Source organism: Phalacrocorax aristotelis, chromosome 20 (genome assembly GCF_949628215.1).
Source record: "Phalacrocorax aristotelis chromosome 20, bGulAri2.1, whole genome shotgun sequence".
In the NCBI taxonomy this organism is placed as follows: Eukaryota; Metazoa; Chordata; class Aves; order Suliformes; family Phalacrocoracidae; genus Phalacrocorax; species Phalacrocorax aristotelis.
Window position 1 is genome coordinate 5,399,505 of NC_134295.1, and position 19,470 is coordinate 5,418,974.

General features: G+C 58.4%; 1 protein-coding gene and 1 long non-coding RNA gene across 2 annotated transcripts; one reads left to right on the plus strand and one right to left on the minus strand.

Annotated features, from left to right (window-relative positions):
• The first annotated feature begins 846 nt into the window (after nucleotides 1-846).
• LOC142066776 (uncharacterized) lies at nucleotides 847-4,404 on the plus strand. The gene is made up of 3 exons (XR_012663786.1): nucleotides 847-1,489; nucleotides 1,638-1,750; nucleotides 2,586-4,404. It is a non-coding gene; the product is annotated as an uncharacterized LOC142066776 (long non-coding RNA).
• On the minus strand, nucleotides 4,402-14,511 carry MFSD2A (MFSD2 lysolipid transporter A, lysophospholipid). Its single transcript, XM_075114731.1, has 14 exons — nucleotides 14,398-14,511; nucleotides 14,187-14,309; nucleotides 13,478-13,602; nucleotides 9,881-10,004; nucleotides 9,670-9,748; nucleotides 8,917-9,089; nucleotides 8,718-8,808; nucleotides 7,987-8,108; nucleotides 7,605-7,688; nucleotides 6,601-6,684; nucleotides 6,160-6,272; nucleotides 5,807-5,950; nucleotides 5,423-5,599; nucleotides 4,402-5,046 (listed from the first exon to the last, which is right to left on the minus strand). Exons 1-14 carry the CDS (start codon nucleotides 14,473-14,475, stop codon nucleotides 4,989-4,991), a joined length of 1,575 nt encoding a protein of 524 aa, XP_074970832.1. The 5' UTR covers nucleotides 14,476-14,511; the 3' UTR covers nucleotides 4,402-4,988.
• Between the last annotated feature and the right edge of the window lie 4,959 nt (nucleotides 14,512-19,470).

Here is a 19,470-nt window from a genome sequence, read left to right on the forward strand (position 1 = left end):
ATCTCCATCATGGTCAGACACCTCAGGATCAACTGAAATGATGCAAAATACAAAATATTTTCTGTGCAGCCAATGACTTACGTTTTATAGCATCCTATAACAGTCACAGCAGTGAAGCACCAGCCACATCCTGCCTCGCTGGTGCACAGGCAAGAGCTGTCCTCCCCAGCTGCATCTGCGAGGAGGAAGCAAGACTTGGGGGAGGAACTAGAAATAACCAGGGAACAGGGAAAGGAAGAGTGCTGTTTACTGGGGATATCACAGCCCAGCCCCAGGCCGGTGTGTTTGCTTCTGGGGTGGGTCTGTTCAGCTGACCGTGGTTCCTGAAGGAACAACGATCAAGTTCCTGGTAAGGCTGTGTCACAGAAGAGCTGCCTGTTTACCGGAGGACCATAAACCAGGTCAGTGCTCTGTGGGAGATCCCAGTGCCCATAAACCATGCCAGCCTGTGGCCGATGCTGCCCTATCTCCACGAAAAAGCTTACAGCTTCCCCATGCTGTTGCCAGGTGGTTGGTGCCTTGACCTCTTTCCTCCAAGCACCACAGGAATATTTGCTTCTGTTTTTTTAGCCATGAAATGGCTAAAATATCTTTGTGTCCCCTAGACAGTGCCCTTTGGCTTGTTGCAGCCGCAGGAGAGTACTTGTCCCTGCTCTGTTGTGGTGTGAGGAGGGCACTTGTCCAAGCTCCAGCCCACGTCTCTGTGATGCTCAGCAGCCTCCAACTCCTCTGCAGGAGCAAACACAGTCCTGTGCTTTCAGAGCTCCCTGAATGGTCTCTGGTTAAGGCTAACTCTGAGTCCTGGGCTGCACACAGAATTTCATTTCCCAGCAAAGCAATTTAAAACTTTATTCCTCAGAAAAGCAATTTTTTTTTTTTGGTGTAGCAGGAAACCATCATGCTGTCCATCAGTTTCTGGCCGCGTACCGCAATGTCTTGGCTACTTACATCCTTGGAAACAGTGGTTTTGCAAAACATTAACTAAAGCCCACCAAAACAGGTCGATAACCTTCAGTCTCTATTTGCAGACAAAGTGAGTGACCTCAGGCAGGTGGCACAGACAAGGTGATCCCTGGGGACATGCCTCCGTCCTGCATGCCTTGGGCTGCACGGCTGGCCCTGGGTTAACTCAGCCTTCCCCAGCTGGTGACAGAACCCAGCCCACCTGGGGATCAGCATGCCAGGGAGGTGGAGCTGATCACCGTGACCCCTGGCCAGCGCCTCTGTCCCAAGCACAGCCCTGCTCCAGCAATCCTGCTTCCTCCCAGAGCTTCCCAGGCTGAGCTCATTTCCAGCTAGATCTGTTCCCTGATCCAGCCCCCCACAGAGACTGTACCAGCACAGCAGGGTGGCTGCGCTGTCAGACACCCCTTTCTGTGGGAGCCTGTGCTTGGTTCAGCTTGAAGTGTCTAAAACAACCCCTGGGTGATTTCTGCTGCAGCGTGGGGCAGGCACGTCCCTCCAGCCCAGGGGCCAAGGGCTGGAGGAAGTGTTTGGAAGTTTCATAAATCTCTTCCTGCTGTGATAAACCTGAAGCTCTTTGCCCTTTCCCTGGGGACAAGGAGGGACGTTATTCCTCACCCTCTACAAAGAGCAACTTTTCACGCTTCCGCTTGTCCCCCACGTAGGGTAAACAGACACAGCATGGCTGCTGTCACCTTGGGGACTGTCCCTCCTGCTGCTTCTGTCTGCCTCATCTAGGAGGGGGGAGAACACCTGCCTCTTGGCAAAGCCACCCTCCACAGAGGATGTAAGTCCAATTTTGCAGGTTCACCTGTGCCCTTTGGAGGCCATGACTGATGTTTACTTAGTTTTGTCCCTTCCACAGGTGCCCCACAGTTGGGGTGAACATCTGGCTGTGCCCTATCACCTCCCAGCCCCATCTCCACCTTCTCCCTGGCACATCCAGCCCTGATGGCGTGTCACTGCCTCACCTCCGTGCTGCCCTGTGGTGTGGCCAGGGCAGCATCCTCCCAAAACACCCCTCTGAGAGCTCTGTGCTGCAAGAGAGGCAGAGCTGCCCACCAGTCTGGGCTCAGCCACGTCCACTGGGAGCACTGGGAGTGCTGGCACCCAGCAGGTTTCCCCAGGGCTCGTGGTGAGCCTTGCAGCTGGACCAGAGGCCCTGGGAAGGGTACAGGGTGCACTAACATGCCTTGACGAGTGTCAGTGGAAAGGGCTGCCCGCAGCAGCCTGCCCTCCTCTCTGAGCAAGCCCTGGGTGCTGAGACATGGGCCTGTACCCCTGCCCATCGCTCACATGCGCCTTCACCGATGTACAATGAAAGATTCTTTCCTTGTGAACAAAAGGCGCCAGACAAACTGGTTCCCTGAGCAGAACAGAAACCCTCTGCTCCCTTCCAGCATGGGCAAAAATACACCCCTAGCTCAGGAAAAGGCTCCCCAAGCAGCTGACACCAGACCAGTAACCCCCACCCCAGCTGGCCTGGAAGCCTGTGAAAGCCCTGACTCCCAGCACTCCCAGATGGTTTCCGAGCAGCGCAGCCCCAGCCCGTATGCCGTTACAGGCATCGGCTCAGCAGGTGCTGAGCACACAGCTGACACCCTGCATTTTCCATGTTCTAGCTTTGATTTCACAAGGCCAGCTCTGCCCAGACATCAGCCCCGACACGTGGGTCACCCAGCCAGCGCGGAGGACACAGCAGCAGCATAACTCCAGCTCTGCAGGGGAGTGCTGCCTGGACACTTGGGTGCATTTGCTTCATCATCAAGGTTAGTGTGGATTAAGCCATGGCACAGCTGCTGCTGGAGGCCAGCTGTAGGTGCTGGCAGCATCTCCCCATGCAGTTCTGGCCAGGAAGATGTCCCATGCCAGAGAGAATTTCTTCATGCTTGGAGTGAAAGCCCTCTGTAATCACAGCTGAAGCAAGACATGGTCTCTGCTCCAAGGCTGGAGTTTTGCCTCAGGGCTCAGTGCTATCAACTCCCATGGTCATTTCCACCACCCCCACTCCCCCCACCTATTTTCATAAAAGCCTCAAACAGAAGAGGTGTGCTCAGCTAAGAATGTCAGCCCCAGTTCAAGCTCAGTGTGGCTTTAGTCTCTTGAACCAACTGCATAAAACCTGAACAGAGACACTCCTTGAACCCTGCAGAGCCAAAAAAAGAGGAGGCAAAGAATAAAATGTCCCTGATTTCTCTTGAAACTCTTTGAAAAGAAAAGCTAGCAACAATCTTTCAAATCCATGGAGACAGCAGCGCTGCCCACACCCCTCGGAGGCAGCCAGCTCACAGCAACGGCCAGGATGACCCATCACAAACCCAGCCAGGAGCAGGGCAGGGTCAACACACTTGCAACGGTCTCCAGCTCTGTGCTTGGCTGGAGCGCTGCTGCCCTCCTCCTCCTCTCACAGAGGGTGCACATGGCAGCTACCTGCCCTGCCACAGGGGCTTGAGAGCACTGGCTTCATCCTGCCCTCCGTCATCTGCTGCAAGCTCCATCTCTGGGGCAGGGAGCACCCAGGCCAAGGCTAGCGCTGCCTGCTGCCCTCTGCTCAGCACAGAGCCAGCTCCCAGCCTCCTTGCATCATCCCTCTGCTTTTTTCCATGATCCTCACCCTGGTGGCAGAGCAGGGTCCAGTTAAGCATTCACAGCTAAGGTCTAAAATCCCTCTGGCTATTTTTAAAACCCCCATCCTCATTCCAGTCCTTTGTACCCAAATGTGGAACAAAGGATGAGCCATCCTTCCCCCAAGCCCCCTCTGCTCTCAACTCGGGCACCGACCCCACAAATTTCTTGGTGGGACAGATGTGCTTAACACACTGTCCCCCAGTGCAGTGGCCATGGGGACAGAGCAGCAGTGCTAGCATAGTCCCCTCACACTGGGGATTTGCCCCAACCATATGGGTGGCTGCTTCATCTCTGGCACATCCTCCTTGTGCTGCTTTCCCCCCTCTGCATTACACTTGCTGCCACTACTCCTATGGGCCAGGGAGGGTCCCCATTTCTGCTGTGGAGAGGGGAATGCAAGAGCAAGGTATAAATATCCACAAAGATTAGCCCTTGCTCAGCACTGCCCTGGAAGAAAGTGTTGAGTGTCACCCACAGCCCACATTCCCTTTCTCTCCATGCCCCAGCTGCCTCTCCTGTTTCCAGCCCTGGGTTCACAATCACTGCAGCCAGCACTTTCATTTCATTCCTCCCTCCACCCCCATTCCCTCTTGAAACGGAGAAAATAATAGAGCCTTTGTTGGGTTGCTGCGGTGCAGGCACCGAGCAAGGAGCCACACGGGGGTAAGGGGCTGCTGGGCACGGCTGCCTGCCTGGATTACGGCATTCCTGCACCTTTGGCTCAGGGGAAGTCAATCCTGCGCCCCGTGGCATGTAAAGGGACCCTGGCCTTGCTGACATCCACCAAAAAAAGCAGCCAAACAAAAAATATTCCACACCCACACTGCTGACTACTTTTATGTAAATTAATATTAAGTCCTTGAGTTCAGTTTCTGTACAGATATATACAAATGAAAGTTTTATATTTACATAATTAAGTTAACTATAAAAAAATGGAACAGCTTTCCAAATTAGTGTCATGGGTACAGACAGCAGAGGTGAGCTCACGTCCTTGGCGCGGTCACATTGACAGTGTAATGTACACTAACCATTACCCCCAGTTCCACAGGCGATCGGCCCCACGTGGGCTGGGCACAGACAGGCAGCGGGCACGAGTGTTACAAGCAACAGGATCCCGCTCCAGGCTTTTCTGCTCTCCAGGACCCAGCAGGGAATAGTGCTTGATTCTCTTGAGGCACCCAAGTACCACAGGGTCAATTCGTGTAATGTACACTACTAGTGCTCTGTGGATCCCGTGGAAGGCACAAGAACAGCACAGATCCCGTGTTCGAGTTGGTCGATGCTCTGCACAGCTTCTCTCAGGCACTCGACAGCGCACACTTACAGCAGCACGAGGCTGGTCCGGGCCCCGAGCCCCTCGGAGAGCACTGGTGTGAGCAGACAGACCCAGTCTGGGGTCACACGATGCTGGCTAGTTCTGTGTTGTCCGACTCCGAGCTGCTGTTGCTTTCCTCCCTGGGGGCAAAGAGTTGGGGAGGAGACATGGAGTGAGCCACAATGGAGCAAGCCATGCCTCCAAACAGACCTGTGCCTTGGAGCATAGGAGCCTCTAAAGGGCTTGAGAGGGACGTCACCACCTTGCAGAGTCCCCAAACAAGTTTTATTTAGCAACTGGGGCGGGTTCCCTGTTAATCTCAAACACTTCACGCCATCTCTTTGGAAGTCCGGATTGGGAAAACAAGTCAGCCCTTCCCTCACCCCACCACCCAGGCTCCTGGAGGATTCTTGGACAAGTCACAGTGTGTCCCAACCCGTCTGGGCCTGATCCTGCCTCCACACACCCTGCTGGCATGCCGTGCTTGCTACCTCCATAGCACAAGCCAACACTTACCTTAAGTCCTGCAGGGCTTTCTTGTTTTTCTTCCGCTTCTCCTCATTGATGGGGTACAGCTTGAACAGGAGCAGGCCCAGCAGGATCAGCCCCACGGGCACAGCTGACACCAGCATCTTCAGGGTGAAGTTTACCTCACTGGGCTGGGAGCAGCCCCGGGTCTGGTACCCTGCAAAGCTGCAGACAGAAAAGAACCTTCAGGCAACAGAAACTGAGTTTGTAGGAGACAAACTTGTCTCCTGCAGGTACAGGTTTGTGAAGCCACAGCTGGGTCTAGACCCCCCCACCTCCCTCCCAGCCCTTGGGAAGGAGAGATGCCTGGATGCAGAGGTACCAGATTGGCCTCCCTCCCTCCTTCTCCTCAGCTCCCATGCAAAAACTCACTCTAAGCTGAGTGTGGAGATGCCCAGGGAGACCCCAGAGGCAAACTTGGTGAAGAAGACATAGAAGGAGAAGAAGATGGCTTCATGGCTGTGGGAGTCAGGGTGCTGCAGCTTGAAGTCATCTATGACATCTGGGAGCATGGACCTGTGCAGAGAGGAATGGTGAACACTAGGACAGAGCCAACAAAGCACCTCCTCCCCCTGCTGAGAGGATTTCCCTCCAAGTGCCCCATCTTGGGCTGAAAACGTTACAAAAAGGCCTCCGAGAGAGTTCTAACCACTCCAACAGGCCCTGGAAGCACTTTGCCCAGCTCTCAGGGTGCAGTGCTCAGAGCACCAGGACTTCATACTCACCAGGGCAGAAGGAAGGCGGCTGCGACACTGATCCCAGCTGCAACGGCCACGATGTAGGTGACGATGAGGTTACTGTCCAGGACAGCCACCAGGGTGAGGAAGGGGATGGCAGACTGGATAGGGGACAGAAACCAGGCTGCGTCAGCAGTGCCTGACCCAGACCCCTTGGCCTTTCCCCTTCCCTCCCATGCACACCAGCCCTCTGACCACAGCGACAGCCAGGGAAGCAGTGCAGCCTTCCTCCCAGAGCCCCGCAGTGGCCATTTCCAGTGGCCTTGGCCACATCCGTGACAGCACAAATAGCAGGATGAGGGACAGGCACTAAACTAGCAGCAGCCCCTGCCCAGCTCCAGGCCCTCTTGGGGGGGACACAGCTCTGCTCACCCCACGTGGGAAACACCATCCTTACATGCACCTCTGCACTTAAGGGGACCCACTCACCGAGATGCCCACGTAGACAGCAGTCTTCTTCCCAAAGCGGGTAAGGAACCACTGCCAGAAGGGAATGGTCAGGGTGGCTGAGAGCTACAGGAAGAGAAAGGGGTTGTGGTGTCACTTACTGGCTGGGCTCTTCTCTGGGAGAAAGCTCTTTCTAGCAAGGAGCAGCTCCTGGCCACAGCCTTCCCTATCACATTTCCAGATTTTTGCAGCACCTCTGATTTCTACATGTTCCTGGGGCTGTCACGCAACCCCGCTGCCTACTCCTGCCCTCACCCCATCCCTCACCTGCCTCCGCTTCTGGGAAGGAGAGCTCACAATTGGAGCAGGCGTGTGGGGCCACCTCCTCCGCGGGTGCGGAGCACCCTGGCACCCAGCACCACCACCCTCAGGGCACCTGGCAGGAGCCGGCACACCCGCCCAAACAGAGGGAGGACCTGACTCGATCCTCAGTGCTAGGTAGGGACCTGATCTTGTTGCTGCTGCCTGCACACAGCATGCCCAAGACCCAGGCTCTGTGGGGACCTTGGCACTGTGGACCTCTCCACCCCATCGAGCAGGGAGGGTGGGAAGGGCTCCCAGGGACAAAGCAAGCTGGAAAGTGCTCTCAAGGAGCTGTTTTGCTCCATCTTCCTGGCAGTGAACACTGAGATCCTTTTCTTGAGGCAGGGGGAAGGGAGATAAGTGGCAGGATTTGGACAAAAGGCCCCCACGGCTCCTGGTCTCCTCTGTCTCTGACCGCCTTCACACAGGAACAAAGGCCTCGCTGTTCCTGCCAACTCACCCGGCCTTTGCAGGACATTTGGCAGCTCCTTCTCCCTTCCCTTCTCCCAGGGGACCTTCGGTCACTGTCCCCACGGTGGACTATCACAGCCCCATGGCCTCCCTCCCCTCAGCCCATGGAGCACCCATCCCATGCCAGCTCCTGGGGAGGGCCCGGGGGATCCCACAGCATGCACCCACTGCAGTCTCGGCCCCAGGGGGCTCCAGGACAGGGCAATACACACCATGATGGCTAGGAGGATGTTCTGGAACTCGTTGCGGAAGCCCAGGGTGTAGGTGCAGAAGAGGGCAAAGTTGCCCTCCAGCAGCTGCAGAGGAGGTAGACAGCAGTTAGGGGGGGACAGGCACCCCAACCACCCCAGAGACACGCGCTCCTCCTTGCAAGGCTATGCCCAAAGCATGAGCAGGCAAAGAAAGCGGCCATTCACTGACCCATCCGAGGGCACGAGGCCACATCCTTCCTGTGCCCCGGGCAGCTCCAGCTCATTGAGCTGCCACCTCACATGCTCCCAGCCCACCGGGATCTTGTTTGGGCCCTACACTGCTCATCCCCCAGCCATCTCCAAGCTTCCCTCTCCCTCATCTTCCAAGCCCAGCTGTGCTTACCATGAAGGCCAGTGAGGTGAAGAGGAAGCCAGCAATGAGCTTGATGTAGGCACCATGGTTCATCACCAGCTTCAGCCCCCGGAAGAAGGAGACAGGCTCATCCGACCGGAGCTCAGAGCCCTCTGGGGAACAGAGCAAATCAGCCCATTGTTAGAGCCACTGAAATGGCACCCTTGGGTGCAAGGGGCACAGTGCCTCATGGCTGCTGCTGAGCACCCTGCATAAGCCCCTGCCCACCTACAGCATCCCACCCCAAGGGAGTCAAGGCAGTGCCTGCAGGGACCTCCCTGCCCTCACACAGGGGTCCCTCAGGCCCACAGAGGGGGTAGGATGGCCTGGCTGATTCGACTGGAATAAGCAGAGCTTGTCACAAAACAGTGGGAGAAGAATAAAAGCTACTGGACTTTGGATATCACCTCACCCTGGGATGCCCTAGCTGGCACTAGCAGCCTTGGCCAGACAAAGCTGCAAGATAACATTTATCTCTGACAGTGCAGAGCAGGGACCTAAGTCCTTAGGGCTGTGCTGTAACATACCCTGGAGATGCTCTGGCCTTCTGCAGCACCTTCCCTAGGCCCCCATACTCAGTCCTCAGCTCTATCTGCCCCACTCCTCCGACACTTGACCCATGAACAAGGTGCTGAGAGCTCAGCCAGGGCCCTGAGGAGCCCCTGGCAGGAGCCACAGTGTTTCCACAAGTCCAGAGTATTCCATCATGTCTCAAGCCTCACCTCTCTTCTCCCGCACACCCGCCGACAGGATCACAGCACAGAGGATGTAGAGTCCCCCGATGACCCCCGCAGCAATCATGTAGGCATTTCTCTGTGCAAAAGAGGGAGTGGTGAGGGAGGGGGCTCGTCCCAGGAGCCAGCCTGATCAAAAAGGCAAGGAGAGTGTGGCAGGGGATACCAGCAGGTCCCCCCAGCTTACCGTGTCTGTGAGCAACCCAGTGTCATGGGTCATGTTTAGCTCCTCCATGGCCACCGAGGAGTTGGTCTTGCCAATGAAGAGAGGGGTCTCGATGCAGGGAGTAACCACATTGCCCACGATCTGGCCCTGGATCGCAGTGCCCAGCACGGTACCCAGCACTTCCACTGTCATACCTGGAGGGAGAGGCCAGCTGGACTAAGCACCTTTGGGCACAGGTGCAAAACCCTTCTCCACAGCAGAGCCTCCCCAGCTGTAATCCATTGCCCTTCACCAGGAGAAATGGGCCCATCCAGCTCTCCTACAGCTCCCGCCAAATCACCACGTGATAAAGCCTGCACTACACAGGGAAGGACTGTTTACTAGGGAAACTGAGGCACAGAGCAAAGCCAAGACTTGGTCATGCTGCTCCCACTGCTGTATGAGCAGGAGGAAAGACCTGGGAGCTTGGATCCCCCATCATCTGCTTCAGATGCTTGGCCTTAACAGGGACCATCTCTCCATCAGCCCAGCTCTCACCAGACTAGACAAGGATGTCTGCTGGAGGAGCCAGGGAAGAGGAATGGGAAGAGCTGGACCAGCTGCAATTCAAGCCCTGAATGATGTTCATCACACACCATCTTTGGGGTAGGGTGTGATCAAATGAACCCTTCCAGCAAGGCATCTGGAGGAGGATCATGCTCCAATGAGAGCTGCAAAGGAGCTGGGCACCAGCTGCCCCCAACCATGGCAAGGAAGGCAGGGAAATACTCTTACGGTAGGCGGTGGCTGAGTCCCGCTCGCTCTGCTCCCTGCTGATGAACATGGTCAGCGCTGAGTAGGGCACATGGAAGCACTGCAATGGCACAAGGAGAATTAGCTCAGGGATGGGAACATGTCCCTCTACATAGCTCAGCTAGGTGAAGGCAGGGATTCATCCTCTCCATCCCTCACCCACCGGCCCTGGTGTGTGCAGAGCCCAGCTCACCGTCACAAGGGTCTGGAAGATACAGTAGAAGATGAGGTACCACATCACTTGGCCTGTTGATATGTCCGGCACAAACCAGATCAGAAAGTAGGAGATGACAGCAAACGGGGTGGAGAAGATGATCCTTTGGGAGAACACAGTGTTAGCCTTGTGGGCACACAGTGCCTGGGCAAACCCAACAGCCCGGCTCTTCCCACTGCCACATGTCCAGTGGGGTTCAGGCATCTGACTTTGGAGGCCCCTGAGCTGCCCTGGGGTGGCCCACCCTGCTCCAACACTTGGACAGGAGGTGGTTGCCACAGGGGTGGTTCAGACCAGGCTGAAGGCAGCAGCTCAGATCTCGCACAGTGGGAAGGGGGAAGAGCTTTACTTGCAAAAGCAGACATCCCTGCTTTGACAGCAGGAATTGATCCGCTCCTGCCTTCAGCTTTCACTCCCAGCTCCAACCTCTCCCCCAGACAGCACTACTGCATGTTCAGCAGGATGGAATCACCTCCCTTATCCCAGCAAGGGCTGGGGAGCAGCCAGGCAAGCACAGCCTGCTCCCCAACCCCACGGGCCCAGCAGACAAATGCCTCTCACCAGCTTGGCTTCGCTGCCAGCCCTCCCTCGAGCCCTGGTCCCAGGGTCACCTCTGTTCTGCTGCAGGGATAGGGCATGCCAAGAAGCAGGCTGCCCAGCTTCTTGGAGCTGTGGGCACAGGGACACGGGATGAAAAGCACAAGAGAGGAGCAGAGGGGATTGCTCAAGCACTGGGCCTTGGCAGTGGTCCCAGGATGACCAGCGAGTGAGGGTGATCACAGCAGGAAGCCACACAGAGCATCTCTCCCCTTCATCCAGCACATCTCACAACCCTTGTCCTGCTGCAACCCAAAAGGGGAACAGCTTTACCCTGCACCAGCAGCCAGAGACCACCACAAGCACCCAGGTCCCCCCATCACTCAGGAGGGGACAGGAGGAATTCCTCCTCCTGGAGGGAAGCAAGCCAGGTATTGAGGTTGCATCCACATCTGTTTAGGAGACTGATTTTGCCTGGGGATTTGCAAGCACCCTGCGCTCCACAAACTACTGGACGGAAGCTGCATCCTGGAACGAAGCCAGCAGAACCGGACATGGGACAGAGCCATGCAGTCAGGGCTGGCCCTCTGCCACTCCATTGCCAGGGTACAGTGAGATCTTTCCGTCAGGGCTGACATACAGAATGGAAAGTTTTTAAATTTAAAGTTGGGCGGGTGGTGGGGGGAGGGGACAGATGGGAAGAGAGCAAGAAGCTGAATCTCCATGGATGGAGAGCCGGCAGAGGCATTGCACAGGACGCAACACATGCACATTTTTCCATGCGCATGTCATCCCGGTGGGGGGAGCAAAGAGGGAAGTTGGCTCCGCCACTCTTCTCCCGCATGCTTATCGGTTCACGCTACGTGGAACCAAGGGAAATTTCGAATGAGTCACCGCGCAGCAGGAACGACGTCAGACTTGCCGCGGGCGGCAACGCTCGCACGTTGTATGTGCCAATCCCCTGTGGGCCCACCCCAGCGCCAGGGTGCTGAGCCCTGGCCAGCGGCTGACAAGTGACTGCGAGTTACCCCTGACCGAGGCTGAGGTGGTTAAGACGCCGCGGCGGTGACGCGTTCGCCCGCTCATTGGCCGCGGAGCGATGGTGTGTTCCTTTGTGCGGCGGCTCACACCCCCTCGCAGCCTGGCGGTTAACTGTTTGCAAACGGCTGCTGCACCGGAGAAGGAAGGTCAAAGGCAAGGCTCTTCAATCACCAGCACATCACGGAAAAGTTCGGTCACTAGGAAGTCTGAGGTGATCAAGGAAATGGGGATCTGGTCAGGGCTGGGGGTAAGGCGCAGTCCCCGAGGCCTGGGGACAGGAGGAGGCAGCCAGTGGATGAGCTGCTGGGACAAAATGGGCCAAAAAGAGAAGAAAGAACTGAAAAGGAGAGAGGTGATGGCCCTCAGGGAAGGTCTCCTCTCACTTCCAAGGGGCTGGAGCAGCCCCAAGCTTTGAGCTAGAGCTTCCAGCAGCTGACCGGGGCTCAGCCTCACAGATCAGACCCCTCAGAGCCTGGCAGAAACTTTGAACAATAAACCCTCACACGCAGAGGGGTTACACAGGGTCACCTCACGGGTGCCAAGGATTGGGGTCAGGCAGCAGCCTCTGAGGCCACCCCACAGCCATGTCCCGCAGCACCTGCGGCTCCTGGCTTTGCACGGAGGGAAACTGAGGCAGAGAGCAGCTCCACAGCCACGCCAGCCTGGGGCTGTGAAGCCCCACACAGCCAGCCTTACCCCAGCCAACAAACCCTGAGTTTGAGAGGTTTAAACTCAGCTCAGCTCCGTCCAAATTAGACTCAGCTGGTTGCCCTTGAGCCATGTACAACAGGAGCAAGCTCCTCACAGCCGGCTGCTCTGGCACTGCTGAGGGGCCCAGTGCAAATCAAAAGCTCTAGCTAATTTTAACAAAGCAGAAGCCATTTGGAGGAATGCAGCCGCTCCATCCCCACCCCCTGCCTCGAGGACGCAAGATTACAGAGAGCAGAGTTGCAGCAGCCATCCGAGCGCGCGGCTATCCCACGCAGCCCTGCCTGCAGATCCAGGTGGCTCCACGCAGGCAGCCCTGCTCTAATCTCTAGACCCCAGACCCCACCACACATACGGCTGCAGAGAAGCTATTTCAGGCCACGCATGGAGTCTGGCTTTAACAACAGCCGACTGCCACTGCCCAGAGCTATTCCAGGAAAGCCCAGAAGCAGAGGGTATAATCTGCAGGGGAAAGGACTGTGTCCCTCTAATTCCACTCCCCCCATGCCCACCCCTTTTTCTGCATTGTATTTCAGCAATGCCACAGGCACCCAGGACATGGGTTATTTTAGCACAGCACACACCACCACATCCACGCTTAGGCATTAACTCCCTGCAATGGTCCCTGTCCACACACAGGCAGGTGTTTAAGGACATCCTAAGTCTGCCCTGGGTGCAGGCACGAGCTCTTCAGGGCTTCACAAACCCTGTTCTGTCTGCTCCAGTTCCCTCAGGCATCCCTTCGCTCAGCACCCTGCTCCTAAGGGCAGAGGAAGCACCCACATGCTGACACCCAGATCCATGACAGCTGTTCTTCTGCCAGGAGAGCATCCTCGTGACTGTCAGCCAGCACCCCACCACCACACATGGATCGCGCACACCCCCCCATCCCTCCTCCCTACGGCTGCGATGCCACCTGCTCTGCTGGCGACGTAGCCCTGCCACCAGACAGGGCTCAGCAACCACTGCAGGAATAAAGTCCAACATTGGAGCATGGCATCAGGGCAGCTCTCAGGGAGGCTGGAGCTGCGGCAGGCGCAGTGACACAGAGGAGAGCCAGAGCCAGCTTGTACTGGGACAGCTTGGGACCAGTCAGAATAACAGGCACAGACTTGAAAGCCCAGCTGTTGGCAGCACCACGGGCTTTTTGGGGTGCTCAGCACCTCACCTGGATGAGATAGGGTGGCAACATGTCCTGCCCTGTAAGCCTCACACAAGGGACACCCAAAGCTGACCGGAAGCACTGTGACACATCAGGCAGGGACGCAGGGTGCTACAGGCAGCTCTTACCAGGGCATGAGGCGGCCAAAGCGGGTCCATGATGATTTGCTGATGAAGAAGCCCACCATGGGATCTGTGATGGCATCCCAGGCTCGCCCCACAAACAGGATGATAGAGGCGTAGAAAGGGTCCAACTGCAGGACAAAGATCTTGTGTCAGGACATGCAAACCCCCGTACCCCCACCTGCCCTTCCTGAACTCCTCAAGACCATTCCAACTGTATCACAACCCCACTGCCATTTGGGAGCAGGGGAGGGATCCCTCAGCCTCTCCCAAGGAAGAATTTGAGCATGATGACCCAGTCCCTCCCAGCACTGCCCCACCACACTCCTTCCACACCAAACTCCTGCCATCTTGGAGCAGATCTCCCTAAAACCCACCCCACAACCAGCAGGAGGGTGCCCCGCGGGCACTTCCTCCCCATTTCGGACCAACCCGGACCGCTGCGGGTTCGTGGGACAGATCCTGCATCCCACAGGACGGACACCTCAAGCCCATTTCACAGCCTGAGGCACGGAGCGGTCACACGGCTCCACGCGTGGGACCGACCTGGTGGAAACCCACAGCCTTTGGACCGACGTCCACGTAGGACCGCGATTCCTCGTGACCGAGACACGCTCCCTTCCACTCCGCACTGGGCGCTCCCGTCTGCCGGAGGAAGCGGCACAAGGAGCTCCGGTGTCGTGCCCCCCCCCCCCCGGCCCCGGTCCCCCCGTACCTGCGCCACGTCCAGGAGGTAGATCTGGAGGAAGAAGCCGAGGGCGCAGCCCGTGATCTGGTAGGGGGCCCCCCCGACGGCGTAGCACACCTTGCTGCACACCGACAGCCGCTCCCGGTTCTCCTGCAAGCGGGCTCGGCGTTAGCACGGCGGGGAGGCGCCCCCCGCCCCCCTCCGACCCGCCCCACCCCAGCCCGGTCCCGGAGCTCACCCTGCGGCGGGGCTGGCGGCAGGCGGGCGGCAGGAGCCCCCCGGCCCGGGCCCGCTCCGCGCCGCCGCCCCCGGCCATGCCGTGCACGATGAATGAGGCCGCCCCGCTCCCGCCCGGGCTTTGTACCGGCTGCGCCCCGCCCCGCTCCCCGCCCCCACCAAACCCGCCTCCTCTTCCTCCCTCCCCGCTCGGCCTCCAGCCCCCAGCCCCTTCTCTCCGGCCGCCCCCCCTCCGGCCTCATCCTTCTTCCACGCGGCCCCCATCCCTCATCCCCTCATCCCTCCACCCCCCAATCCCCCCGCCTCTCATGTCGCACCCCCTTATCCCTCCGTCCCTCTATCCCTCATCCCCTCATCTCTCATCCCCTCATCCCTCCATTCTGCCATCCTTTCATCCTCCATCCCCCATCCCTCATCCTCTCATCCCCCCATTCTTCCATCCCTCATCCCCCCATCTCCTCATCCCTCCAGCCCCCCATCCCTCATCCCCTCATCTCTCATCCCCCCACTCCATCCCTTCCCTCCATCCCAGTCCTTCATCCCTCCATCCCTTCCCTTTCTGCATCCCCCTGTCCCTCCATCCCACCACCCCCCAGGTGCCCCCGTTGATGGCAGAGGCTGAGCAAACACTGCGTTGCCCTAAGAGGGGTCGGGGCAGAGGCTCCGTCACCTGCCCTGTCCCATGGGTTCCCAGTGGCATTAGTCAGTGAGGGCTGGGGACTGGAGACCCTCAATACCAGCCCTGCGTGGCCCCACTCTTAACCCCCCTCCACGTGGGCCCATTGAAGGGGATGAGGTGAAGCAGGACCCCCCCAGCATCAGCGCCCATGGCCACTGGCTGCTGCACAACAGCTTCAGTGGGTGACGGTGGCTCCCAGGCCCCAGGACCTCTCCCTGGGCCACCTGTGGTGTCCCCCATGCCATATGGCCACGTAGACATCGATCCCAGCACCTCTCACCTGTGCGGGGTGCTTGTTTGCCCACCAGCAGGTACATGTACACCTGTGTTGGTGCTGTGTCACCACAGTGACAGCCAACTCCGCTCACCTCAGGCCACCAGGTTCAAAGATCAATCACCCTGAAATGTGCCTGCCGTGAGATGGAGCTTCCTAGCAAGGCCAAGCCAGCGGGGCCAACGTGGCACGCAAAGCCATCACCTGATTGCCAGCTGCAGTAGGACTTGGAGCTGCACTTACATGGGGACAGGGACGGGCAGGGAGGACGGGCAGCTGGCACCGCGCAGGGATGCAGCAGAGCCTGAGGGGGCACTGAGGATGAGAGGGGAGCGTGATCCCTGGCATGGAGCGGTGGCACAGTACCTCTAGGTGCTCCCCAGTTTCAGGAGCACTGAACTGGTGTCACCATTGACTCAGTTTCCTGCCTGTCATACATGCGTGGCAGGCTCCTCCTGCACTGCCACAGTCACAGCCCTGTGCCTGGTCACACTGGGCGCTATGGGATGCCACCCACCAGGGAAGGGGGCCCATGCAAGGCTTCAGGCTGTCCAAATTTGTTCAGTGACACAAAATACCTTGAAGGAAGGTGTGGGCAATGCCACTTGCCCAGCCGGTTTGTCAGAGACCTGCCATGCAGTGCAGTGCTGTGCTGGCTCGGGTGCATCTGGCACTGGGCAGCCCCAGGACAGAGCTGGAAGCCCCCCAGCTTCCCCAGGAGAGAGGAGCCTGGTGTTGGGGATGGGCTTGTATGTCTGCTGGCACACTTGTGTAATGAGTTGGCTGGGCTCTGCCCTTCCTGAGCATCAGAGCTCGGGAGATTGGGACAAGCATTGTGAGCCTGCACTGAAGTGAGCAGCACAAACAGTTTAAGGGGTCTCAGTTTTGGGGTTTAAGAGGTCTTGATTTTGGGGTCTGTGCTGCCTCCTGTAGTGGGTGGCCAGGAGGAGTGTGTGGCAGGGGCATGTAGCTGTGGCTGGCTCGCTGCTGGCTCTGGGTACTGGCATGGAGCAGAGGGCCCTGGACACCTTCTCACTGGGGATGACTCTGTCCCCAGGCAGGATTAGTGCAGCCGCTGGGGACATCCATGTGAGTCTGCGTCCCTGCCGGAGCCCAGTCTGGCACCACCCCCAAAGCACAGATTTGGGTACCCCAAAGCGCTCTGTTCCCCCGACACACATAAGCACAGATCTGCCGGGGAGGCGCATTTCAGTCAACACCCACCAGGTTTGGTTCAGGGCCTCTGCTTTTTGCCTCAGTTTCCCTCTCCACTGGAAGGCCTGTTGCACAGGAGCAGAGGGGACTCCCACAGTGGCACTTGCCCACCCTGGAGGGACCGGGCTTCCCTGAGACAGGGTAATCTCCTCAGCTTGCCATTGTGTTTGGCCCCAGCACTACTGCTCTGCTCCCTTTGTCCCAGGGGCTCCTCAGCTCCTCATGCTTTTGGCATTCCTGTCCTTGAGCAAAGCCCTAAGAAACTGCCTCCTGGGCAAACATGGCTTTAGGGGAACAATGAGCCACACTTTGTGCTGGAGATTGTGCAGAAAGATAGGTGTAGCCCTGCCTTGTGTATGAAGTAGGAGAAGTAGAAAAATCTGGATTTCCCCAGATTAGGAGGATTTTCTCCAAGTCTGGTATTGCACAATCTCCAGTGGGGGATTTTAGACCTTCCTCCCAAGCAGATGCTCTGGGGGATCGTCATGGCAATAAATGAGCTGCGGAGGGCTGATGTCAGTGGGGATGTCAGTGCAGCAGCTCCTGCCTGGCTTGAGGTCCCTAGGGACCCACAGGTTGGGCTGAGCCACTCAAAGGGTCACCCTTGGCACCAGGACCAGCTCAGTGTGAGGGTCTGGCAGGCAAGACCAGAGCTCAAATAACCCTCTGATGGTGATGCTACCCCATCCCAGCCTCCATGTCCCTGAGCTGCAGACACCATCGGGCTCCAGGGGTGACTCTTCAGGGGCTGAGACCCAAATGCTGGCCCTGGGGACATGGGTTCAGCCCTGGAGACAGGGATAGGGATGGGGTCTGCCCTAGTGGGTGATGGCTCTGCCATCTGCCTGCCAGCCACACCTCCCTGCTGTGGGGGATCCAGCACAGCCCAGAAGAGGAACTGAGCAAGCATGAGTGCACCCGAAACCAGACAGCCCTGCCAGGCTGGGCCAGCCAGGATGGGGAGCACAGGCTTGGGGGCAAACGGCAGCGAGCGGGTCAGAGAGCTGTTGGGCCAGCCTCGTGTAGCTCCCGTGTCCCCTCAGGGACAGCCCTGCCCACACACCGCAGAGCTTCCCCAGGGCTCAGGGCATCTCCTGGCATCAAGCAGACTGTGCTGGGGGCAAAATGGGTCCAGGAAGGCTGAAGAGGCAGCAGGGCTGGAGGTGATAGTGCATTTTCCTCCCCCTTCTCTGGATTTCACTGCCTGCTAAATTCAGAGTGGGTGGCTGCACCCCCAGGGCTGGTGTGACCCCAGGGCTGTGAGCACTGTCCCCTGCCCCATATGATTGGGCAGCATTTCGTGGTGCTCTCATACCCCACAGGGACTTGGGCAGGCGTTTTGCAAGGGCCCAGCCAGCCCTCACAGCTGCTGCCCGACAGCTTCACCAGGACAAAGGGGATGAGTTGCATGACAGCACGTGGCAGCCTCCCTGCACCTCTCCTGTGTGGGACCCTGGGGAACATGTCACAAGGCTGAGGGGGACAAGAAAGGGGGCTGGGGGTGTGTTGGCATAGGGTCTCACAGCCTCTGCTGACCCTATGGACCTGGGACCCCTGCAGGGATAGCCGGGTGGCTGGAAGGCTGCTGCTGTGACAGGGTGGGGACAGCCGGAGGAAGAGCCCAGCTCAAGGTGCTCCCAGGACACCCGTCAGCCTCGAGGTGGCCCGTTCACCATGGGGAAGCACTTTGGGGCTGGAGCTTCAAAGTCCAGCCCTGCTGTCAGTTGGGATCCAAAGGGCATGAGGGCCCAGGGAATTGCCTTGCATCATGTGCCGGAGCCATGCCAGCAGCCAGCCGGGCCAGGGCAGCTCCTATGGAGCTGTGCCAGAGCCCTGCGACCGGGGGCACAGCGAGTCATGACCCATGGGCAGCCACCCCAGCCCTGTCACCCATGGTGCCACAGCCCCCGGGGCACTCACTGTTTACGCAGCCGGCGCGGGCGCTGGCGGTAAGAGGTTCTTGGGTCCTGTTTGCCAAGTGCCTGGAGAGGGCAGGATGAAAGGGCTGCATGGCCCCTCCAGCCCTCTGCAGTGGTACTTTCACACTTTTAAAGCATCCGGAGCCCCTTGAAGCCGGGACAAGCTCCTGCCTCACCCTGGGAAAAGCCAGAGGGGGCCCCAAGGCCAGCAGGGAGGGAGAAGCAGACGTGGCCAAGAGCTATAGTTGTAGGAGTCTCTGCTTCTATACCAGGGGATGTGTTGGTGTTGGAGCAGGTGGTCTGGGGCAGTGCCGGCTGTGTCCTGAACTGTGACCCTTCATGGCTGCTGACCCTGGCAGCGCTGGGGCAGGATGAGCCTCTTCAGCCCCTGGGGCAGCTCAGCCCTTGCCCTTACTAGTGACAGGGCAATTTGTTTCCTAAAGACAAAGAGAGGGCTTCACCTGCACTTCCCAGGAAGGTCGAGGGGCTGGGAGCAGCCCTGGGGTAGAACGAGCCTGGCAAGGGACATCCTGGGGACATGCCTAGGTCTCCCAACCTGGCTGGGGACCGGGACCAACACTGAGACTGGAACACAAAGGGAACATCAGTCCGGGCTCCTCAGGGCTGTGTGGGTCCTGGAGCTCCTGCCCCAGCCCCACAGGCATGTAGGCAGGATTGGGATGCTCGGGATGGCTCTGGATGGCCTTGGAGGGTGTGTGAGGTGCTGGGGCCATCGTGGGGACCCCACAGCACCCTTGTGCTGGGAAACCACAGCCTGGGGTCTAGCACCCTCCTGCTGCGTGATGGTGGCAAAGCTTTGCAAGCTCAGCTGCACCCTGGGTCAGCAAGGAAAGCAGCCTTGGGGCACCCCACGTGCTCGGGGACCCCGAGGACAGCCACCAGCCCAACGTCGGCTTTCAGCCCTGCTCCTCCGCCTCCTTCGTGCCCTCTTGCCTACTCAGGGATGGGGAAACTGAGGCACAGAGC

Coding starts and splice junctions, on each gene's coding strand:
- MFSD2A (XM_075114731.1), bottom strand. CDS start 14,475: ATGGCCGGGGGCGGCGGCGCGGAGCGGGCCCGGGCCGGGGGGCTCCTG. Junction 8,809..8,916: donor CTGGGTTGCTCACAGACACG/GTAAGCTGGGGG, acceptor TCTTTTGCACAG/AGAAATGCCTACATGATTGC. Junction 5,951..6,159: donor GCCGCCTTCCTTCTGCCCTG/GTGAGTATGAAG, acceptor CTCTCTGCACAG/GTCCATGCTCCCAGATGTCA.